The sequence below is a fragment of the Camelus bactrianus genome, chromosome 13 (genome assembly GCF_048773025.1).
Source record: "Camelus bactrianus isolate YW-2024 breed Bactrian camel chromosome 13, ASM4877302v1, whole genome shotgun sequence".
Classification (NCBI taxonomy): Eukaryota; Metazoa; Chordata; class Mammalia; order Artiodactyla; family Camelidae; genus Camelus; species Camelus bactrianus.
The window spans coordinates 36,123,290-36,147,161 of record NC_133551.1 but is presented as its reverse complement, the minus strand read 5'-3'; the positions used below and the strand labels follow the sequence as shown (position 1 = coordinate 36,147,161).

Sequence of the window (23,872 nt, the reverse complement as noted above, 5' to 3'; positions counted from 1 at the left end):
GGGCAGCACTGGGGCATTATGTAGGAATAAAAGGGGGGCACATCTACTCTTCTGCTTGTTTAATTTTCCTCCTCCGTCCCCTGTCCCAGCCCCTGCCTTGGTGAGAACCTTCTACTCTCCGCCCTTGGGTCTCCTTTGTTCTTTCAACATACAGCCTTTCTTGCTGTTAAGGATATTGTCAAGAAGAAAATAGAATCCCCTAATGAAAAGCTACTTTAAAACAGGTCTGCTTGAAATCCAGCTTGGCTTAATGTTAGAATTTTAATCATCTCCTGATGGCAGCCACCTTGTCATCTGTTTGGGCCCCATTAACCACGTGAGTGCTCTGGGCATTTGTTCTTAGTAAGGCTGTCTCTCTGTAGCAAAGCTGGATAAAACTATTGGGTCTTAGGCTGTTCCCCTCACATGGGATCTGGCCCTGTGGCCACATATCAGAAACCATAGAATAAGCATGACACATCTGCTCACAGCTCATTTGTGTGTGAGGTTGAAGGAGGGAAGTATTTTATTTTATTTTTTTTATTGAAGAATAGTTGATTTATAATATTGTGTTCATTTCTGGTGTATAGCATAATGATTCAGTTATACATACATATATATATTCTTTTTCATATTCTTTTTCATTATAGGCTCTTATAGGGTATTCAATATAGTTTCCTGTGTTATACAGTGGGACCTTGTTGTTTATCTATTTTATGTATAGTAGTTTGTGTCTGCAAATCCCAACTTACCTCTCCTGAACTTATCCCTCTACCCCTCTTTTCCCCCTTGGTAACAATGTTTGTTTTCTATGTCTGTGAGTCTGTCTGTTTTGTAAATAATTTAATTTGTGTCTTTTTTTACATTCCACATATAAATGATATGGTACTATTCTCTTTTTGGCTTACTTCACTTAGTATGATGATCTCCAGTCCATCCATGTTGCTGCAAATGGCATTGTTTTATTCCTTTTTATGACTGAATAGTATTCCATTATATATACATATATATATTATATATATATTATATATATAATACCACATCTTCTTTATCTACTCATCTGCCGATGGACATTGAAGTTACTTCTGTGTATTGACTATTATAAATAGTGCTGCTATGAACATTGGGGTGCATGTATCTTTTCAAATTAGAGTTGCCTTCAGGATTGGGATTGCTGGATCATAGGGTAAATCTATTTTTAGTTTTTTAAGGAATCTCTGTACTGTTTTCCCTAATGGCTACACCAAACTACATTCCCACCAACAGTGCAGGAGGGTTTAAGGACGGAAGCTTTTTTATATTAAAGAGGTAGCATACCAGAGAGCGCAGATTCTGGAGCCAGACTGCCTGGATTGACATCCCAGTTCCAACATTTATTAGTTTGTCATCTTGGCCTGAGTTTCCTTATCTGTAAAATGAGAATGATGACTGCCTATCTGCATTGGCTTCTGGTGAGGAGTAAATGAGTTAATGCACATAAAACGTCATAACAGTGCCTGAAAATGTGTAAGCACTGTTATTCCTATGGCAGTGATGATGCCAACAACAGAAATGAGTGGGATATGGAGGAGAATGAATTTCTAAGATAAAATACTCTTTGATGAAGAGTCAAACTCAGTAGCGGAGGCACCTCATGGGAGTATTCACTTCCATTCTGGTGAGGGTTCTTTCTATGTATGATGTTGAGAAACAGTGATCAGGGGCAGAGAGTGACAGAAAATACATCCTGACCTAGTGTGTCTTTCTCAAGGACTTCAGGAAGTCCATTGCTTGAGAGCAGTTATAGTTCTTCCTTTCCCTAAGTTGCTGACATTGCCTGAGATAGTTTCCCCTTAGTCAAGTTAATAAAAACATCAATGACAATAACAGTAATAATAATAATAATAATAATAATAATAATAATAATAATAATAATAATAATAATAATAATAGTAATAAGCTGCTGTTGCTGCTGCTGCTGCTACTGCTGCTGCTGGCAGTTAATATTCTTGGGCACTAATTATGTACCTGGTGCTATGCTGAACACTTATACCCACCACTTCATTTTATCTGCACAACAACCTCTTGATGTGGTTATTATTCACCCTGTTTTAGAGCTGAAAGAAATGGGCTATGAAGAGGTAAGTAACCACCTGAAGTCAGGGGTTGTGCAGCTGCTGCCCCCTCATGCTTTACCTCTAGTCCTTCTCTTCTCTCCACATCTCACTCCACATGTCCCCTGCTTGGAAACTGTATTAAGCTACCTGAAGTTTTTTTTTTTTTTTAATTGCCACTATATGGAGAACTTTGAGCTTATTCTGATGTTCTGTTACATTCTGAATTATAAGTGCCTTTACCTGGCTGTCTGCTCATACAGAAATTGTGTGACGCCTGAGTAGGAGTCATATCTTGTTTATCTGTGTTTCCTTAGAGCTCTTCACTTATAATATGCCCAATTCATGTAATATTGAGTACATGAATAAATGAAATGTCTGTTGTTTTCATTATCTGAAATGCTCTTCTCTCATCTTATTTACCTGCCCAACTCCTCGGTACCTTTTAAGATAAGCTTAAGCATGACTTTCCTCTGGGAGCCTTCTTTGATGACCTCTGACAGTCCCTGCTATCCCTGGACAACCTCAGAGGAGAGAGGGTAAGAAGCCCCTCTCTGCTGCCCTAGAGCCCACTTTGTCACCTGTGTCATTATCTGGTGCTTACCAGGTTGCATTTTAATTAGTGACTTGTTTAAACGACGAGCCATGCTCTTGAAGAGCATCATCTCTGTATCCCTAGCATCTAACACATTGTCTGGCACCAATTTGGCGCTGAATAAATGGTTAATATTTTTGTTTGTTTTGGTGTTTTGGGAGGGGTAAATAGCTTTATTAATTGAGTGATTAATTAATTGATTGATTCATTTCTTTCATGCAGTAGTGGGGATGGAACCCAGGACCTCGTGCATGTTAGGCATGCACTCTACCACTGAGCTATACCCTCCCCACCTTTGAATTAATACTACTTAGAGCTAAAAACAAACAACATTCTTACATCCCTCATCTTGTTCCAAGTGCCATAATAACTCTGTGAGATAGACTGCCTTACTTCTTGTTTGACACATGAGGCTACTGAGGCTCTGAAACTAACTAGTATTAAAGATAGGACTAGACCCCTAGTGAGATAGCTTCATATGCTCTTCTCTGTTCTACTCACCACTGTCCCTAAAATTGTCAGGTCTCTATTAGGTTGGTACTCACACATCTAAAAAGTTCTATGGAAATACACGAGTCCTCGAGCTATACATTGTCCCTGATTTTAAGGGCTTATATACCTTTTTGGAGCCACAGATCTCAATCACCTCAGTAAGGCAAGAACTTTGCAAGTTACTGTACAGTAACAACTTCCATTAGGAAGAAGATGATAAGCTGGAGATCTTATTCAGCCAGCAGGTATTTGTCCAGTGTCATTTAGTCTGCAAATATTTATTGAGCAATTACTGTGTGCTATGCTCTTTGCTAAGCACTGGAGTGCATATGAAAGAATTCTACAAGTTCTCTGCCCCTCAGGATGTAATAGTTGAGTTTCGTGGAAAAAGCCAACACCCATGAAGCCAACGAAGTACCATTTTGTTCTAAGTTGTGTTAGCTCTATGTATAATGATTGGAGAGTTCAGGAGGAGAAGAGGGAGTGGCCCATGTGGGCTTGAACAATCATGTTAACCTTTTATATTCATAGAACCCATATGGTTTACAAAGTGCATTCATACCCATTTGATTGTCATACAAGGTGGGTAGGGAAGGGGTGGTTCTTCCCATGTTACAGTTGAAAAGAAAAACTGAGATTCAGAGAGTTAAATGACTTTCCCTAAGTCACCCAGGAAGTGGGTGGTGACCCTGAATTCAGGTCAGATCTCTGCATGCCCTCCACCCCCAACATGACATGCCTTCATCTTTTGTCCAAATTAACCTTAGAACGTAACTGATCTCATATGTGCCCTTCCCCTCTGCAGTTTGTTCTCCTTCTTGGACCTGGATTGATAGATACATTTTAGTGCTAACCTGATCATGTCACTCTTGCTCACAACTCTTTTATAGCATCACACTACGATTTGGATAGAACTCAGAATCCTTAACATGGCCTGCAGGCCCCGCGTAGTTTGGTTTCCTCCTGCTTTCCTGGCTCATCTCAAGATGCTCCTCTCAGCTCTGCCTTCCACTAACATTCTCCTCCTGTCATGTCCTCAAATGTGCAGTGCTCCCTCTGGCCTCAGGACTTTTACACACCTCTTCCTTCCTGCACACTCTGCCTTTGGCCAACATACTTCTATTCATCCTTCAATCCACACTGTCCAATATTGCAGTCACTAGCCACATGTGGCCATTTAAATGTAATTAATTAAAAGTAAATACAGTTTAAAATTTGGTTCCTCAGTTGCAGTGGCTGTGTTTCAAGTGCTCAGTAGATACCATGTGTGCCTGGTGGCTGCTGTATTGGACAGCAGAGATGTAGAACACTTCCATCCTTGCAGAAAGTCCCATTGGATAGCACTGCACTGAATCTTTGTTCAGAAGTCAGTTCTTCAAGGAAGAAGCCTTTTCTCACCCAATATTACCTCTGAACTAAGTCCTATTTTACTTACTAAGCATTTTCATAGTCTCTTGTACTTTTTCTTCATAGACTGTCACATAGATTGTGAGTCATTCATTTTTTGATTAATACAAAATAGTAAAATAGTTGTATAATCAAATAACAAAAATAAATGAAATAAAATAGGTAATAAAATAATTAATTTTTTGGATCAATAGCTATCTTTTCTACTAGATTTTATATTTCAGGAGGATAGGAGCTATAGTTTGCTCACCCAGGTCCTAACATATAATAGACTCAGGAAGTGTAAAAAGAATGAGTGAAGACATTGGGACTTCCCTACTTCCAGTCAAAGGAGAAAGCTTGAGGAAGGAGATAGGGCTAAAAGTGAGTCTTGAGAACACTGAGAGGACATTCAGGAAGAATACTGTGGACAGAAGTGCTGAGACAGGAAAGTTAAGGAGTCAGTCCCGGCTGGAGCAGGTGGTTTCCAGCAGGAGGAAGAAGGGAGACTGGAGTTGGTGATGGGGCCATAGCTGGGAAGGCTGGTTCTGTGGCCAGCAGGGACCTCTTCTAGAATCATCCTGAGTTTCAGACTGACCAGCTACAGATTCAGGCTGGCTTGGAGGAACAGAAACTAAATTCAAGGATGCCAGTTAGGAGGCAGTTTCATTCTTCTGCTGAAGTTCTGGAGGCTGAGATTTCTTTGAACTATAAGGTCTGGGAGGACTGGGACTATGTCTGTCTTGTTTGGCATGTGTCCCCTGTGGTGGCACATGTAGGTGCTTAATTTTACCTCTTTGATAATGAATAGCTGGATTGGAATGTTGGCAGAGGAATTAATAGGAGGCACAAGACAGACTTTGGAAGGAAGATCTAGCAGGACTTGGTGACAGTGCAGAGGAAGGAGGTAGAGGCAGTTTCAGAGTTTCTGTTCTTGGAAGAATGTTGGTGTCACTGACATAAATGGCAGTGTTTGGCCTCTATTTCCCTACCTTATCTTCAAGGGACAACACACCTAAGTTCGGATGCTGTGTAGGTAAGGGACCAGGGTCAGATCTTTTCATTTTACTAGTCACTAGAATAGATTTTATAAAATTGAATGCTTCCAGGGGCCTTACAGATAACACACGCCCCTTGCAAGCTGTATTAGCCTCATTGCTATTCCCACCTCAGGGCCTTTGTACCGGCTATTCTCCTGCTTGAAACATTTCTTCCTGCAAGATTTCTACAAGGTCAGCTCCTCAGGTCCTTCAAGTGTTTCTTCAAGTCTCACCTTCTCAACAGCTCCCTCCCCCTCCAACATTCCTTATCCCCCTGACATCACTTTCTAATATAATATGTGTACACTATATAATTTATTTGGTTTATTAGCTATTGTCTATCCCTACAGTTTAACCTCCAAAAGAGTAAGGAATTAAAAAAAAATAATTTTGCTTTCCATTGTTTCCAAATACCCAAAAGAGTGCACAGCCTGACCTTAGAAGAGGCTTGATTATATTTGCTGACTGATTGAATGAGTAAGTAATTGAATTGTGTAGGCAACAGGGAGTGATGGGCCTGAGGGAACTGGGGATTTCATAACCTCATGCATACCCCCAAAGCTGACAAAGGCATTCAAATCAAGATTTAAAAGAATACAATACCAGCCACACAGAACTCTCTTGCAAGTTGGATTCTGTGAGGCCCCAGGCTTTGACCCTTGCTCCAAATAGAGCTAAAGATAAAACCAGGTATGCCTCTGACCCTCCAGTTCTCAGTTTGGAAGGTTTCTAAGGAACGCTGTCTCCCCACCCAATATCGCAGAGCCTGCTGATTTAAAACACATGCAGGATTGAACCAGTTCCCACAGTCAGAACAAAGCGATGCACAATCCCTTCCCCAAATATTTGTTTGCTGCCCCATAGCTACAAGTTGACAGTTGTGAGACATGGACCAGGTTACCAAATGAAGCTGCCGAAATCTCCTTCTCTGGAAATTCCTTAGCAGAGCAATGTGCTTTCTCTCTAGCCGAGAAAGTTCCCTTGATGCCAAGTTGTTGGGGTGAGTTTACTAGACTGCTTTCTTCTTCCATTAATGAGAGTATAAAAATGAATCCTCAGGTCAGCAGGTCAAGCTCCAGGGACCTTCTGGGTAGTGTGACCCTGACAGCTATCGTTCTGAGATGGTTTAGATGGGGGTGGGGTTGGAGGGTGGGGGGGTCCTACTCATGATAAGTGTGATCATAAGGCATTTCCATGTAAGGCTGGGGAAATGACAGTGGCTACCTAACTAACCAAATCAGGTTTAATGCATGTCACAGTTATTCTTCTAGTTCCTTGTGATAGATTTCCACTTAGAGATGGAGACGCTGACCCTTTGTGGCTGGAAGGTCATGTTTAGAATATAAAACTCTGTCGGTCTTCAGAGGGGATTCATAAAATAGATTGAAGGGAATATTTTTTTTTTTTGCTCCTACTGAATGGTCACTCCCACCATAATTCTTAGGAAGATTCGAGTTTATCCAGTCTTTTCAATTGCCATTCCTTTTGCCTGTCATTTTTATATGTGCTTACCTGACACAGAGAGCATGCTATGCTTCATATGTAAGAAGGATTCCTTGAACACAATGGATAAGGCATTGGGTGAGTTTGCCATCCTTCATATTTCCTACAAAGTTTTAACAGTTCCAAATTACTTCCAAATCAATTGACGCTGTTGATCGTCACCTGGGAATTCTCTCTCTCTCTGGAACCTGAGGCTTAGAAATGTGATGAGATTAATGAAAGCTTACCCAACTCAGAGGTGGTGGAGTTGGAACTAGAAAGTGGCTCTTTTGCTACCATATCCCATGCTTGTTTCTACTCCATTGCTGCCTTCTGAAATTGAGTTTTATTGAGTCTTCTACATTTTCTCTCCCCATCCTCTCTTGACTAACTGCAGGCCTGTGTGAGATAGGCTTGCCCAAGGCAGACATGCATGTGCTCTCGGGACACAGAGGCCAGTAGAGCCACGTGAAAGGTAGGAGTTAGGGCTGGCTTACTGATTGATGGATTGATGCTCCATGAGTTCAAGGAAGAGTTGAGGCAGCTAATTTACTCAAATAATGGCTGCTATTTATTGTGCACTGAAGGCAAATCAGACCTTATTTTGCTGAATTCTCATCACATCATTAGGAGATGTAGGTCTAAGTAATAGCTTTGTGTAACCAAGGAAACTGGTTTTCTGGCTTCTCAAAATCATAAGACTAGTCAGTGGCAGAACCAGGTTTCAAACTCAAGCAGTCTGCACCCAACACCCTTGATCTTAGGCACTGCCCAGAGATTTCCCAGCCAAGTTGGAAGGACATTCCAGGCAAGGGAGGCCATATTTATAAATGCTACAGGGACATGATCCAGCAAGGCAAGAGGGTGATTGGAATGGCCGGAATTGTGTAACTTGCCCTCGGTCACATAGCCAGAGTGACAGAGTTAGGATTTGAAACCAGGCCTTTGTGACTCACTGTCATGAGGCCATGCCGCCTGACAGGGAATTGGGTTTGGTCTTCACGCCCTTCTAAGTCCTCCCGGATCAGTGTAGTAAAGGTGTACAGGGCATTCATCTGGTGCTGTGGGGCAGAGGTATTGCCAGCTGTCACAGGTGGGTCACAGCAATGTTCTTCCCATGGGACCCATGCCCTGCCTACACGGTCTCAGGGCAGTAAGAACTTCTCTGATGGCAGAGGCAGGTGGCGTGCTGGAATCGGAAGAACCCAGGCTCTGAGTCTGAATTCTGGCTCTGTCGTTGACCGGCTGTGTGACACAGTCTCTAGAGCCTGCCTGCTCTGCCCTGCTGCCCTCAGTCTCCCCCTTATTTTTTGTGAAGTAGAAATACTAAATGTTTCTTTAGAGGGCTTTGTCAGGATTAAATAAGATGATGTCTGTAAAGTACCTGGCACACAATAAGTGCTCAACACATGGTAGCATTTTATTATTTATTGTTATTACATGAAAAAAGTAATACTTTTCTTTGAAAATCTGTGATGCTTGTGTGTAGCTCTTGTTTGAGGAATATGTTAAATGGTAAGAAATAGAATCCTAAATGTCCAGCATCCCAAAGCAGGAAAAAAAAAGAATTGTACATTTTAAATGGTGATGGCCACTTTGAGTTGACTTTTGTGAGATTTAGAAGATCATTGTCATGTTTTAAGTTAGTGGTAAACGTTAATGAGTATGATCATGGTAACTTACACTTTTTTGAAAAAGGAAACCATAGAAACAAATTTAAAAAAATAGAATTAATCAATAAATCTATTATTCTACAGCTTAAAAAGTTACATAACAAAGTGAAACATCTCCCATGTCCTCCAGCTGCCAATTCTGCTCTCAGAGGCAACCACTGTTAACAGTTTGTTGTGTGTTCTTTTTGTTTTGTTTTTTACCTTATTAATATATCATGAGTGTTTTTCCATTTCATCTTTTGTAGCTCACCTTTTTAAAATACATTTAACAGCTTGAGGTATAATTTACATACCATAAAATCCATCTATTTTAAATGTATAATTCAGTGATTTTATTAATCTTACACTTTTGTGCAATCATCACCCTAACCCAATTTTAGAACACTTCTGTTACCCCCAAAAGTTCCCTTATGCCTGTTTGCTGTCAGTCCCCCAGCCCACTCAGAGATAACTATTTATCTGTTTTCTGTCTTTATAGGTACTCTTTTTTAGAAATTTCGTACAAGTGGAATCATACAACATGCCTTCTTTTGTGTCTGACTTCTTTCACTTAGTGTAATATTTTCAAGGTTCATTTATGTGGTTGCACATATCAGTAGTCGGTGCCTTTTTCTTGCTGAGCACTGTTCCATCGTATGGTTATACCACACGTGGTTTCACTATTTGGTTAATCATGATGAAAATTTGATTTGTTTCTAGTTTTGAGGTATTATGAATAGTGCTGCTGTGAATATTCATGTACAAGTCCTTTTGTGTTGACCTATGTTTTACATTTTTTTGGGTAGATCTCTAGGAGTGAAATTGCTAGGTTGTATGGTAAGTTATATTTTAAAAGCTGCCAAGCTTTATTTCCAGAATGGCTGTATTTTACATTTCTACAAGCAATTTATGAAGGTTCTACTTTCTTCACAGGTTTTGAATGCTTGGTATTATCAGTCTTTTTTGATTATAGCTGTTCTTGTAGATATACAGTAGTATCTCATTGTGATTTTAATTTGCATCTGTTTATATAACTAATGATGCTGAGCATATTTCCATGTGCTGTTTGTCCATTCATATGTCTTTGGTGATGTGTATATTTAAATCCTTTGCCTATTTTGTAATTGTGTTGTTTGTCCTCTTATTATATGTTCTTTATATATTCTATTTATGTTTGTTATATATATATATATATATATATATCTCCCAATCTGTGCAGATGTATCTCCCAATCTGTAGCTTATCTTTTCATTTTCTTACAGTTTCTTTTAAAGAATAAAATTTTGATGAAGTCAAATTTATTATTTTTTTCTTTTATGAGTCTTGCTTTTTAATAAATCATTGTCTAACTCATGTCATGAACATTTTCTCTCATAAGTTTTATACTTTTAATACTTACATTTATGGATATGGTACATTTTTTGTTAATTTTTGTGTATGGTATGAGGTAAAAATCACACCATACACAAAATTTTTTAATTTAAAAAGAAATTTTTTTAAAGTTATTATTATTACTTTTTTCACATATGAATATTTAGTTTTTCTGGCACTATTGTCAGAGAAACTATCCTTTCCCCTTTGAATTGTCTTGGCACCTTATAAAAAAACAAATTGACCATAAATGTTTGGGTATATTTCTTATGTTTCTATTCTGTTCCACTGATATATAAATTTATCCTTATGCCAATTCTACACTGACTTAATAATGATAGTTTGATAGTAAGTTAAAATCAAGTAACGTAAGTTCTGCAACTTTGTTCTTTCTTTTCAAAAGTACTTAGGCTCTTCTCTGTCCTTTACATTTCTATACAAATGTTAGGAACAGCTTCTTGCTTTCTTTAAAAAAAAGATGGTACTTTAATAGGGGTGTGTAGAATCTGTAGCATTTTTTAATATAAATTTCTCAGGATTTTCTGCATATGAGACTGTCTTGAAGACACTTTAACTTCTTCCTTTCCAGTCTGTATGCTTTAAATTTCTTTTTCTTGCCTTATTACATTGGCTAGAACCACTAGTACAGGTTGAATAGAAGTGATGAAAGAGAATATTCTCTCGTTTATAATAGAAGTGAATCATTTATTTCATTGTGAAGTATGATGTTAGCTATAGGTTTTTGTAGATGCTCTTTATCATGTTGTGAAAGTTCCTTTCTCAGTTTACTGAGTTTTTTTTTTTCTTTCTTTTTTTGCATCTCTTGAGATGATCATTTGGTTTGTGCTTTATTCTATTAGTATGTGCTATACATTAATTGACTTATGGATATTAAATCACCCTTGCTTTCCTGGGATAACCCCACCTGGTCATGGTTTATAATGCATGTTTTATATTTAGCAATATTTGGTTTGTTAATGTTTTCTTAAGGAATTTTACACCTGTGTTCATGGCAGATATTGGTCTATAGTGTCCTTTTCATTTGATGTCTTTGTTTGTTTTTGGTATCAGGATAGTACTGACCATATAAAATTTGTTAGAAAATGTTCCCTCCTTCACTATATCCTAAACAAATTTGTGTAGGAATAGTATTGTTTCTCCTTGAATGTTTCACAGAATTTCCTGGTGAATCCATCTGGTCCTAGAGTTGTTATTGTTTTGTGGGAATGTTTTAAGTACAATTTTAATTTTTCAAGAAGGAATGCTTTTCCGTTTATGTGGCTTTGGTCAAGTTCCATAACCCCAAAATGGTTGCTTTTGGGGATTTTGTCCAGTTTTATACTTTATTTTGCTAAGAGGATTTGCCAACCTCTTCATATTATCACACTCCAAAATTGCTTCTCTTCTTTTTGATGGCTGTAGAAAATGTCATTTCACAGATTAAGTTTATTTAATAAAAAAATTCTTTTTCCAGTTTTTTTTTTTAATTTTAACTTTTTTGGGGTGGGAGGTAATTAGATTTCTTTACGTATTTTTCAATTAATTTTTTATTTTATTTAATTTTTCAGTAGAGGTGCTGGGGATTGAACCCAGGACCTTGTGCATGCTAAGCACACACTACTGCTGAGCTATACCCTTCCAGTTTCCAATTTTTAAATATATTCTTAAGCAGTGCTGCAGTTAGCGTTTGTTTATATATAACCTTACTTACTCAGGCTAATAATTCACTAAAATAGGTTTCTACAAGTGAGATTGCTGGGTCAAAAGTTATACATGCGTTTAATTTTAATACTTTTCTAAACTATATTCTCCAAAATCTGTAATAGGTTATCACACTGTTAGAATGATGTAAAAGAAGGTCCACTTCTCCCTATCTTGCCTCTACTATATACTATTATTTTTTTACATTTTTGCCAGTAAGAAAAACTAAGATTGGAGTATGTTTATTTGCATTTATTTAATTGTAGTGGAGTTGGGAATCTTTTTATATGCTCTTTGATTATGAAGTGACTTGTCATGTCCTTTACTCAGTTTCCAATTAGATTGGTTTTTTTCTTATTAATTATATATATGATCTTCTGATATTTTAGTGATATTGAACTTTTATCTGTTTTATGTTGTAAATACTTTTTTCTATTCTCCCATTCATTTCCTTCTAGGCATAACTGTTTTCAGTCTTTTGAAAGCCTAAATTGTAATTTATGTTTTTGTTTATTTGTTTTTAAAACAGAAAGTTGTACAAGGGATCGATTTAAACCAAATTCGAGGGCTTGGGTTTGATGCCACATGTTCTCTGGTTGTTTTGGATAAGCAGTTTCGTCCTTTACCAGTAAACCATGAAGGTAGGACCATTTTTCTCTCTTTCCCTGGTGGTGGGAGACTGGCTGGGGCCCAGGTGGAGCAGGAGATCAGGTGTCTGTTATCACTTACAGTGAAATTCAGAAGTGGAGCATGGAGGCCAGAAATCTTGTTCCTAGGGGTTGAAAGCTTGGTGAGCAGTTGGTAGGAGTAGGGTGACATGAGGGTTAGGTGGATGAAGAAGAGACTTGGCTTCATAATGCACAGGCACCACAGTAGAGAGCTTGATATAGGATGGGCACAGGATCAGGAGCTCAGAGGGAGTAGCCTTGAAACCGATACATGGTTGGGGCTGTTTCAGGGAAGGGAGTGCCTTTAGTTGCTTTGCATATGAAGCTCCTCTACCACAATCATTTGAGTGGGGTGAGAAGGTCCATTTAAAGGAAGTAGAATAGGACAGACAGGACCATATGGAAACAAATGGTCTCTATTTTCAATAGCCAGACCAAAGACATACCCATTTAATGATGTTCTAACAGACAGTCATGAGTACTATAATGAACTGTTTCAAATGTAAGTGCCACTTGCATCCATCATCAGATATTTCTGATGGGTGAGGCTGTGTCCCTTTTGGGGTACTTTAGCCAGTAGTGCTAGCACTGAGGTTTCAAACTCAGATGTCTATATGAGTTGGGTAGATAATGTCAGTGAGTATAGTGGGCATGACCTGGGAAAAACAGCAGCATATGTGCAGAGATAAACTTCAACTGATACTCAACCTTTTAATGAACTGCAGACATTTGGGATGGCGGAGGCTATGGCACACTGGAAATTGCATGCTCCATCTAAAGGCCTTGTCAGTCAGTTGTTGCCAAGACAGGTGTTACAAGCATATTTGAGACTAGGCTGTGTCTGAGTCCTTAGTAGTGGATGGTGTTGTAGCAGCATCTTTCCTAACTGGCTGCTGTGGACACTGGGCCACATTAGGATACCCTGGAACACCCTGGAATTGGAGTCAGGCTGTCCCAGATCTCTCCTTTGCTCTTACTGAGCTGTGACACCTCGAGCAAGTCATTTAACCTCTTTAATGCTCGGTTTCTTCTCTGAAAGAATTGGAATAATGAAACAGTAGCTTTGCTGTGAGAATTAAGTGGGAACCTGACATCTGAATGCTCAGAAGTTTCTCCTATTCAATTATGAATTCCTTAAGAGACTGTGTCCCACCTACTCCTATGGACCTAATGCATGGAACTGATTTTTATAAATCCCATGTCCTGAAAAAGTATGCAGATGGATGAATGATTAGAGTACAGGGGTGATGGTGACCATCTTTTACACACACACTTTTTTTTTCTTTTTATGCCACATTTACTAGTATCCTCTGTGTGCCAAGCCCTGCCTTATTAAATGTTGAAGCTTCAAAGATGAATTTGAGTGGTCCTTGTCCTCAGTGTGGCTGACCACTGGCTCATTTGGTGGTATTCTGGTGTGAGAGGGCAGGGCACTTCCCAGCTGGGCCACTTCAGAGAGCAGAGACTCCAGGGATGGGTCTGAACCTGCAGACCTCAGTTCGGCAGCAGCAAGCACTCTTCAGTTACTAGATGTTGCCAGCTACGGAGCAGGCCACTGTGGGAGGCTGTCTGCGCTTCCTTTGTTGGCTTGCTTCACATGGAGTTTAGGTGATGGTCTGTGAGGGGTGCTGGGAGGAATTCTCATTTGGGTGGGATTTTAGATGCTAGTTAAGTTCCAAGGACTCTATGCCTTCTAATCTGCTGAAATGCATGGTTTTTAACTATGGTTGCCCATTAGAATCAACTGGGGAGCTTTTGAAGTGACCAGTTCATGAGCCTTACCCCCAAGGTTTATATTCAGTGGGCTTGGGGTTAGACCAGGACACCAGTGTTTTTAGAAAGTTTCCTCTGTAATTCCAGTATGTGGAGAATCCCTGGGTGCAGATGAATGGATAGCTAAAATATTAGGAGCAGGAACATTAGAAGCGGAGGAAGAGTTCTCTATTAAACCTGCTCATACATGCACACTCTTGGATGCCATCTTTTTCTCATTGTAGGTAGAATTGCCTCCTGTTAACAGCTCTTCTATTAAAAGGATAGCTAGGTTACAACCCTAAGTATAAGCACTGAAAAATTTTACTTCACCTAAAAGTTTAAAATGTACCCATTCATCAGATGCATCCAGCTGCAGGTGCCCCTCACTGGTTTCTGCCTTTCAGCAGGTTCTATTAAGGTTAGGTGTTTTTATTTGAAATGGATTAGCTTGTGCTAGAAAATGAAATTTGAATTTTGAGGGTGAGTTAAAGGATCTTTAAGGACTTTCGCCTACCTGAAAGTGACCAGTTCTTGATTGGTTAATTGGAGTAATTCGTGAGGAGCAGGGAGTAGGATCAGGGAATTAAACATCACCATTAAAACCAAACTCACAAGACTGACAAAACTTACCATCTTTAAGATGGTAGCCAAAAAAATGAAAAAAAAAATCTCAAGTAAATTAAGTACAATAGTTTAAGAACTCTGATTTACAGGATAAAATAGTCTCATTGTTAGCCTTTTCTTATTTTGTCTTTCTTCCTTTGAAGATCAGATCAGCACTGGGTTGGACATTGGTGGCATTGCTGTATGTGTCCTACCTCTGCAAACTCAGACTGTAACTCTGGTTGAATCATTCCAGCCACAGGCGCTCTTGGGAGGGAGAGGGAACAAGGGTGGTAATTTAGGGTCATGGAGGAAGTGACTACCTAGGCTGCTCTGCAGCAGAAACCTAATATATTTAGATGGTTTTGCTGAATTATAGTCATTTCCTCCAAGTATCCCTGGAACGCCTCCTGTGGGATATTCACAGTATTAATTGAATGAACACATGGGTGAATAATCTGCCCTAAGGTAGACTGGCTATGTATCCCAACTTCTGCTCTACCAGATTGTTTCCACTTCTGTTAAAATATGACACCTCCTTGGGTCTGTGCTCTGTTTCATGTGTGGTCTCTATTGGGTGACTCCTGCCCCTTTACTCTGTCTTCACCTGGCTCACCAGGAGCCAGTCATTTTTGGAACTAATCTGAAGCTTTCCTGCCTCTTGGATGCTCTTTGTGCAGCCTCAGGCTCCGCTCACTGGGGTTTTCTCCATGCTTCTCCTCCTCTGGGCTCCATGTTCAGGATTCTGTCTGACAGTCATCATCATCACACCCGACAGACTGCTTTTTTCCACTTAACCACATGCTCCGTGGGAGAGAGACTGTAGCACCTTCTTGATATCCCAGCACCCAGCACTGTGCCTGGCATGTAGCAGGTGCTCAATAAAAGAGTAAATGAACTTTCAGTGGAGTCATTTATTTGTGATTTTCTGCAAGAACTGAAAAAAAAAAGATGAGCTTTCAGATTGTTGTCTATAATGAACATTATTAATGAATAATCATAATAAAGATAATAAAGTAATTGATTCTGCACAATTCTCATTGTGTCATCCTGAGAGCCTCTTCATGTAGAGGCAGTAGTAGCTGATCAGTCTGTCTTTATAGTTGAAAGTTTAGCAACAGGTGTTTTTGTCTTGAAGCAGTGGCAGATACATTCTGTACAGTATTTAAGAAGCGATACTGATACTGTCCCCCCATGTGTGTGTGTTTGCACATCTGCATGTGTGCCTACACACCCACATTCTGATTCCATGATGCTTCTGGAATGGGACCTGGACATCAGTATTTGTAAAGCTGTCCCAGGAGAAACCAGAGCTTTGAGCACTTTCGTTATACAGTAGAATCATTCAGCTGTTTTAAGAAAGTCTTAGACGTACCTATGGAAGGTTTCAGGTACTTTCCCTTATTTTCAAAGTGTTACTATTGTTTGAGGAGTTTTGGGGGGACCTGAAATCTCTTCAGGTAGGCAAACCAGTGACTGAGTTCTTGACTCATTATGATGATGATGATCTAATTTTTTTATTATTTATTTTTGTTGACATATTGTCAGTTTACAATGTGTCAGTTTCTGGTGTACAGCGTAATGTTTCAGTCGTATGTATACATACATATATTCATTTTCATATTCTTTTCCATTATAGTTTACTACAAAATATTGAATGTAGTTTCCTGTGCTATACAGAAAAACTTATTGTTTATCCATTTTATGTATAGTAGTTAGTACCTGCAGATCTCAAACTGATGATCTAATTTAGACCTAGATGTCTTCGGTTGATTTTTTTTTGTAAGTTTTAAAAATTCTTTTCCAAAGATATGCAAGAGTAAGGAAAATAAGATAGCCGCCTCTTCAGTACCTGCTACTGAGGATAAACAGGTGAAGTTTTGCCATATTTGCCACAAGTCCTTTTTTTTTTTAAAAAGAATCACTTGAAGCTTCAGTCCCTGCCTTCCCCCTCCCCCACCCCCTCTGCCCAGCAGGTGACCTCTCTGCTGTAGTCCGTGTTCACAAACACATTTCTTCTGTGCTTCTACCACATGTGTGTACACTAGCAACAACAAACAGTATATATGGTGTTTAAAAATATTCCAGCTGGTGTCATTATTCATGTTGACATGTGTAGCTCAAGTTTAAATTTGTTTTAATTTATTTATCTATCCTCTGCATGGATCTACTCTCAAAGCACACTTTGTGCTTTTCCCAGCTGTGAGTTAGCAGGCATGTCTTTAGCCTTGGAGTCAGTTTGTCATTGAGAATGGCCTAGATCTCAAAGTTGTTTTGAGGATTAAATGAGATGATGTGTGTACAGTGTTTAGCACTGGGCTGGGGACACACACACACACACACACACACACACACACACACACACACACACACACACATACATACACACACACACACGGCATTATAAACACTTGTTCTTAGCAAAATTATATAATTGCTGTAATTATTTTGCCAACAAATAATCTGTGGAGTACCTGGCTCAGTTACTCTTGGATCCCTTTTATCTTTCCTGTTTATAATCTCCCAGGTATGTTCATTGCTGTTCTCTGCATTTTGCCATCCAAGGAAGCAGAGGGCTGTAAAAAGAGCGCTGGTTTGGCCATCAGTGCGTGATGCGTTAGGAAAGGCTGGGGAAGGGGGGGAGGAGTGATTGGTTCCCATGTGGCTGTAGGATGGTAGAGGTGGGATGTGAGGGGCACTGTGCATGCTCCTTTTCTAGCTGGTTTTAAATTCTGATTTCTGTGATTTATTTCTCTAAAGGGCCTACTAGGTGACAGGTACATGCCATATCCCGTATGCACATTGTCTCTTGTTCAATGAATGAAAAGTCCCAATTAATCCTTGTATGCTACTAGGTGCTGTTATCCCCATTTTATAGATAGGCTAAGAAAAATTAGATAACTTTCTCAGTATCACTGCCTATACTGAAAGAGCATTTCCCACCAGGTCTGCCTTGTTCCAAAATGGAAAAAAATTCCAAGACTTCCTGCTCCACCAAACAAACCAAAAGAGGGAGGATAAAGCACTTAAATTAACTAATTTTAATTAAAGTGACTAGAGGAAGTGGGAATATAAGCAGATAAAAGTCATTGTGTAGATGTGTATGGTGTATTACACCGCTGAAATATTTGTCCATATTTAAAGGAGACATCCCTTAAAAAGCTGAAGTATTGTTTTAGGCTTATTTCAGAGGCTCTTTTCTTGAGTATATACCCAGTAAAGTTTTTCTAGAATAGAAGGGAAAGGAAAGGAGGGGGAAAAGTTGAGAGAATGAATAACAATACAATTACTCGAGTGAATGATAATATAATTAACCAGTGGACCTTGACTTGTTTTTCGAGGAGACCCTGGGACTGTATTCAAGGAGCACATCTCTTGAGGGGAAATTCGAGGTTCGGGTAGAATGTACTAGTCAGTGTTGGAGGTGGCCCTTTCACTTGTTTGTTGTTGATGTATGAACTTATGTACGTACTTGTGCAGGTCTCTGCACTTGGGAATATGTAAATGCTCCCTTGACTTACAGGGGTAAGGATGCGCCTGTGTCCTCATCTCCCCTGTTTTTTCTAGGGAATTCACATCAAAACATCATCATGTGGCTGGACCACCGGGCGGTCAGTCAGGTCCACAGGATCAACGAAACCAAGCACAGCATCCTGCAGTACGTCGGGGGCGTGATGTCTGTGGAAATGCAGGCCCCGAAGCTTCTGTGGCTAAAAGAGGTAAGTGCAAAGGGTTGAGGAGGGATTGCTAATAATAGCAGAGGATTCCATCTATTGAATCTATTGGTACCAGGCACCCTGCTGAAGTCTGTAATGTTTGATTTTTCCAGCAAGTCTCTGAGGAAGTTTGTTCCCTCTTTATTGTTTAGGTCATAGTTAAATCATTGTGCTTTTATATACTTAACTCATGCAAGGCACTGTGATGAGTATTTGACACAGATTATCTCTCTGAATCTTAGCAGCAACCTGATAAAGTAGTTTTTTTCCTTTTGTCTGTTTTGTGAAAGCTAAAGTTAATAGAGATTTGTCAACTCACCCAAAGTGACTCAGTAAGTATACAGCAGAACCAGGATTTGAATCTAAAAATGGCTGATTCCAAAATTGGTTCTCTTAATATCCAGTAGTGTACCAAAGTTCAGAGAGGTTAATTACCATTCCAATTAGAAAGTGGCAGAACTTTCTCTGACCAGAACCTTCTTTCTCTGCATACTTGTAGTCCCCAGTGAGTAATCTTTGTCCTTGGTAGCATTTTAAGGAAAACCTTTCTCATCTCACCTGAACTTGAGTTTCCATGTCCTTGTGTGATAAGGTGATCTCTGGACAGAGCACTTGCAGGTGGTTCCCATTTCCAGATGTTAGGATCATTTATGAAGTGAGGAGAATGGTGATGTCAGCTTCATGGTTCACAGTAGAGATGGATGTGTGAGGAAGTTCAAGTCCTCTGGGAACCTCAGGGACTTGAAAACCCCTAGGTGGTCTGGTGAGGAGGGACTCCATCTAATGGTAAGACCCAGCGTGATTCATTTACTGGCTCTGAGGTTTCAGGTGGGCTGAGTCTTCAGTTTCACAGGTGTGGGCTAGGGCTGGGGGAAGCACCCTTGTGCTGAGGTGTTCGTGGATTGCCACCATGGGGCAGAAGAGAGAAAAGCAAAAAGGGCATCAATAATCAAGGCAGGCTTGGCTTTTATTTGTTTAGTATATTGAGCTATTTTGCGAGTTTTAATTTGCAGGAAGATTTCTATACTTGTGGAAAGTTAGAAAACATAGAGTGTTTTAGGAATTGGGGATTTCAGGATCCTAATTCTGACTCTACTAACATCACACTATATGACTTGGGAAGGCAGCTGTGCTTGCCACTATACCACCAACACCTCACACTCACACACTGTGTGACTTTGGGCAAAGCAATTCTCACACCAGGCCTCACTCTTTCCATGTATAAACTGAGAGGGTTGGACTGGATCCATTTGAAAACTTGATCCAAAAACACCCTGAAATACATATCAGAATATAGAAGTGCTCTGCACTGCCTCCACTCTGTGTTCTATAGGCTTTGAATGATTTAATCCTAACAAGCTCTGCCTAGTAGATTGCGTGGGAAACTGAGGCTGAGAGAGAAGGTTATATGATTTTCCCAGATGATAGAGCCAGAATTTAAACCTGTATCTACTGTTCTCCAAATCCCAGCTCATCCCATTAGTTATGCAGTATTAAAATCCTTCTGTAAAGCATGCACCTCAGGAAGGACCAGGAACAAGGGTGGTGGTATTCTTCAGGTCAGTCTAAATACGGTGCAAAAGAACAAATGGGTTGGATATATCACCCTTCTTGGCCACAGGTAAGGAAGAGCTATTCTGAATTAAGTGAGGATGGGGCAGGTGGTCACTGGTACAGTATCAGGGTCTTATTGAGCACCTGCTTCATAGCCAGCTCTGGGCTGCATATCCCAGGAGATCTAAATATACATCCAGTATGAATCTGTCAGGATATTTACCTGTGCACTTGAGATCACCTGTACTAAATAAAGCCATAGAAAATAATTAAGTTCTCGATTTAGTGGCAGTGATTATAACCTAAGACTGACTATCCATTCATCCATCTATCTAATCAATTCCATTTCAGAATTTGCAGAATAAGGCTCTAAACAGTGCCTCACTATATATTTAACTACCTGAAGGTTGAGCCTCAGATCTGTTTTTAAAATTTTTTTAAATTTATTTTTATCTTTTGATAAGCAAGCACAAGAATCCTTGCTGAGAATTCCTTTGGTTTTACTGTGATTGCAAGTTCAAAATCCAAGCTACTTCTAAAATCAGTTTTTACATCTTCTCCTTAAAGCCTGCCAGTATGGCTTATAGCTCACAAACTTTAATGTGTAAATGAATCACCTGGAGATCTTGTTAAACTGCAGATTCTGATTTAGTAGCCAGGCAGTGGGAACTGGGAATTTGCGTTTCTAACAAGCTCCCAGGTGATGCTGATGTTGCTGGCCTGCAGACTTACAAAACCACTTTCAATTCTAAAGGCTTGTATCTTGAAAACATCCATCTGTGAAGAATTAGGAAACAGTACATTCTTTTTAGAGGGATTATGGGAAACTGAGGCCCAGAAAAGTACGTTAGCTTGAATAGCTGTTCAACAGCACGTTCAAAGTCAGAACCTGAGGCTCTGTGCTAAGTTCAGTGGGCTGCCATTTGTTTACTCTTTATTCCTTCTTTAATTTGCCAAATCTTAACTAAAGTCCTGCTTTGAACCAGGAGTATGGTCGGCACTGGGGACATGGGCATGAAGAGGACTCATCCTTACCCTTGAGGGGCACAGTGTCCCCTGGGGACAATGGTGGGGGGAACATAAGGTGTAAAGACACATAGAGCCAAAGCCATCAGAAGATGAACTAAGCACAGGAAAATGCAAAGTGCTTTGGGGGAAAATAATTTGCTTTCTGGACAAGTTACTTGAGATGATCCTCAAGATGATACAGGAAAAATGGGGTGAGAGAGAATTGCCGTGTCCCAGGTCTCAGTTGAGTCCCTAGGATGCACCCTGTCAAGTGAGCATCCCTGGCTTTGGGTAGGAAAGAATTTAAGAGTGAGCCATAGTTGAGTGAAAGTAGATTTATTCAAAGAAATACATACTCCATAAGCAGAATGTGGGCTATCTTAGGAGGGAAAGCAGCCATGAGGTGCAGGGTTGTTAGTTTTTATGGACTCAGTAACTTCATATGCTAACAAGTGGGAGGATTATTCCAGCTACTTTGGGGAAGGGGCCAATTCCCAGGAATTGGGCCACCACCCATTTTTGGACCTTTTGTGGTGACCCTGGGAACTGTCATGGTGCCTGTAGGAGTGCCATTTACCATGCTAATGTATTACAATGAACATATAATGAACCTCAAGGTCTGCTAGAAGTCAAATCTCCTGCCATCTCGGGCCTCAGCGTCTGCTGGGAATTGAATCTTCTGCCATCTTGGTGCTAATTGCTGTGTCATTCTTTTAATGGTTGTGCCCTGCCCCCATACCTCCTGTCTCAAAGATACAAGCGGAGATTTTGCCTAGTAGGGAAGAAGACAGAAAGGATATTTTAGAGAGACCGTGGTTCATTATGGTAAGGCTCTTGGTCCCAGGACAAGAGCCTGGGATACCTCCGTGAGTGTAGTTGGGAAGAAGGCCGGGTGAGTAACCCAGGCTCAGTTTGTTAAAGGCTTATTTGGTGATAGAGATTAGTTGATGGTTGTTAGTCCAGGGGGGAATTGTCTTAAATATCTTTGGCTTGAAGGGTGAAGCAATTGGATTAGGGATGAGACAATGTGTATGGGAGGGAGTAAGAATCAGTTTTCTTACTTTCCTGATTATAGCACTTAGTTGGCCTTTCTTTGCTCTTAGGATAAACTCTAAAATTTGTAACATGGCTCAGAAGATGGTATATGATGTCATTTCCCCACCCTTCCCCTCTTCTTACAGTGTGTCCCTCATTTTGCTCACTCTGATCCATCCACGGGGACCCACTCAGGTGCCTCAAACACACCAGCTCTTTGCTACCTCAGTGTCTTGACTAGGGGATGGCAGAACACGGTTGTGGGCTAGATCTGGCCTGCTGCCTGTTTTGGGGTGTCCTGGGAGCTAAAAATGGGTTTTACATTTTCAAATTTTTGAAAAAGAATCAAAAGAAGAGTAATATTTTGTGACTTGTAAAAATGATATAAAATTAAAATGTTAGTGGCCATAAATAGAGTTTTATTGGAACCCAGCCACACTCATTCATTTATGTACTATCTATGGTGCTTTCCCACTGCAGTGGCAGAGCTGTGCTTTTGAGAAGGACTGCATGGCCTGCAAAGCTGAAAATATTTAATCTCTGGACTGTTAGAGAAAAGGTTTGCTGACCCCTGGTCTTGACTATGCTGTGATGCTGTGCCTTCTGCTTGAATGTTCTTCCTTCTACTCACCATTGATTCTAACTCATCATGTAGGTCTCAGCTGTATTGTCACATCCATAGAAAAGCCTTTCCTGACTCTCAAATAAATCAGAGGCCTCTTGTCATTGTACTCTTTACTTTACTTCATTGAATCTTTCATAAATTGTAATGATATGACAATTTGTATAATGATTTGTGTAAAGCTCTCCCCCTCCAACCATTGTAATCCACAGGAGGATGGAGATTATATCCATTTTGTTCATTGCTGTGTCTCTATCCGTAATCAAATGCCTGGCACATAATAGATACTCAATAAATAGTTTTTGAATGATTTGAGTGGCCTATTGAGGGGCTATTGCAGTTCTCCAGGTGAGAAGTGATGAGACCTGAATTAGGAGAGGAGATGGGTTCCAGCATTGTTAGGAGTTGATGTCAGCAGGACATTGAGGCTGATTGGCCATGCGCAGTGAGCTAGATGGAGGTGTCAGAGCTGACCGCTCATTTCAGTATTGCTGTCATTCATGTGCTCCTTGTCCTTAGCCTGGGATCAGATGTCAGAAGGGGTTGGACAGAATTTGGAGTTCAGACTTCCCCACAGACAGAAATGATGTACTAGGACCACTGTAGCTCTTGGGCAAAGTCACTTGGGTCCTAGTTCTGCAATATGGAATTTTAATCATGTCCTTTAACATTTAAGGCTTATGTGTTTTAGGTTGATGTATGTCTCCTTAATAAGAATTGTCAGATAAAAGGAAAAATGCCATTTGAATTTTTCATAACCCCCAGCAGTCTGGCTTTTCCATTTGGTCTCAATGATTCTGACTCTCATCTTAATGAAGGCCAAATGTAAATTCAATTCTGTCAGGCTGGAACAGCTGGAGTCTCCTATCTTTATAAACATGAAACTTTGTAGGGTAACAAGGTGCAGACTGAGGAAGGTCAGAAAAGTTAACGGGCTGATGCCAATCCTGACAGCTCAATGTTAATGGAAGATAATTAACTGGCTTGTAGGGGATGCATGGAGATATTCCAATCTGTCTTTTAACACATTTCCTCTTTTTGCCATTGTCAGCAGAGCAGAAAGCTAATCACTTTATAGTTTGCAATTTTCATTGTTGGTTCCAAAGGTCTGGAACCAACT

At 40.0% G+C, this 23,872-nt stretch overlaps 1 protein-coding gene across 6 annotated transcripts in view; it reads left to right on the top strand.

Annotated features, from left to right (window-relative positions):
- FGGY (FGGY carbohydrate kinase domain containing) overlaps positions 1–23,872 on the top strand; it is a 389,130-nt gene that overhangs the window by 19,232 nt on the left and 346,026 nt on the right. For all 6 annotated transcript variants that reach the window (XM_074376388.1, XM_074376389.1, XM_010949914.3 and 3 more), the window contains 2 exons: positions 12,321–12,432; positions 18,385–18,536. In XM_074376388.1, coding sequence (XP_074232489.1) covers positions 12,321–12,432; positions 18,385–18,536 — 264 coding nt within the window. The remainder of the gene's footprint in view (positions 1–12,320; positions 12,433–18,384; positions 18,537–23,872) is intronic.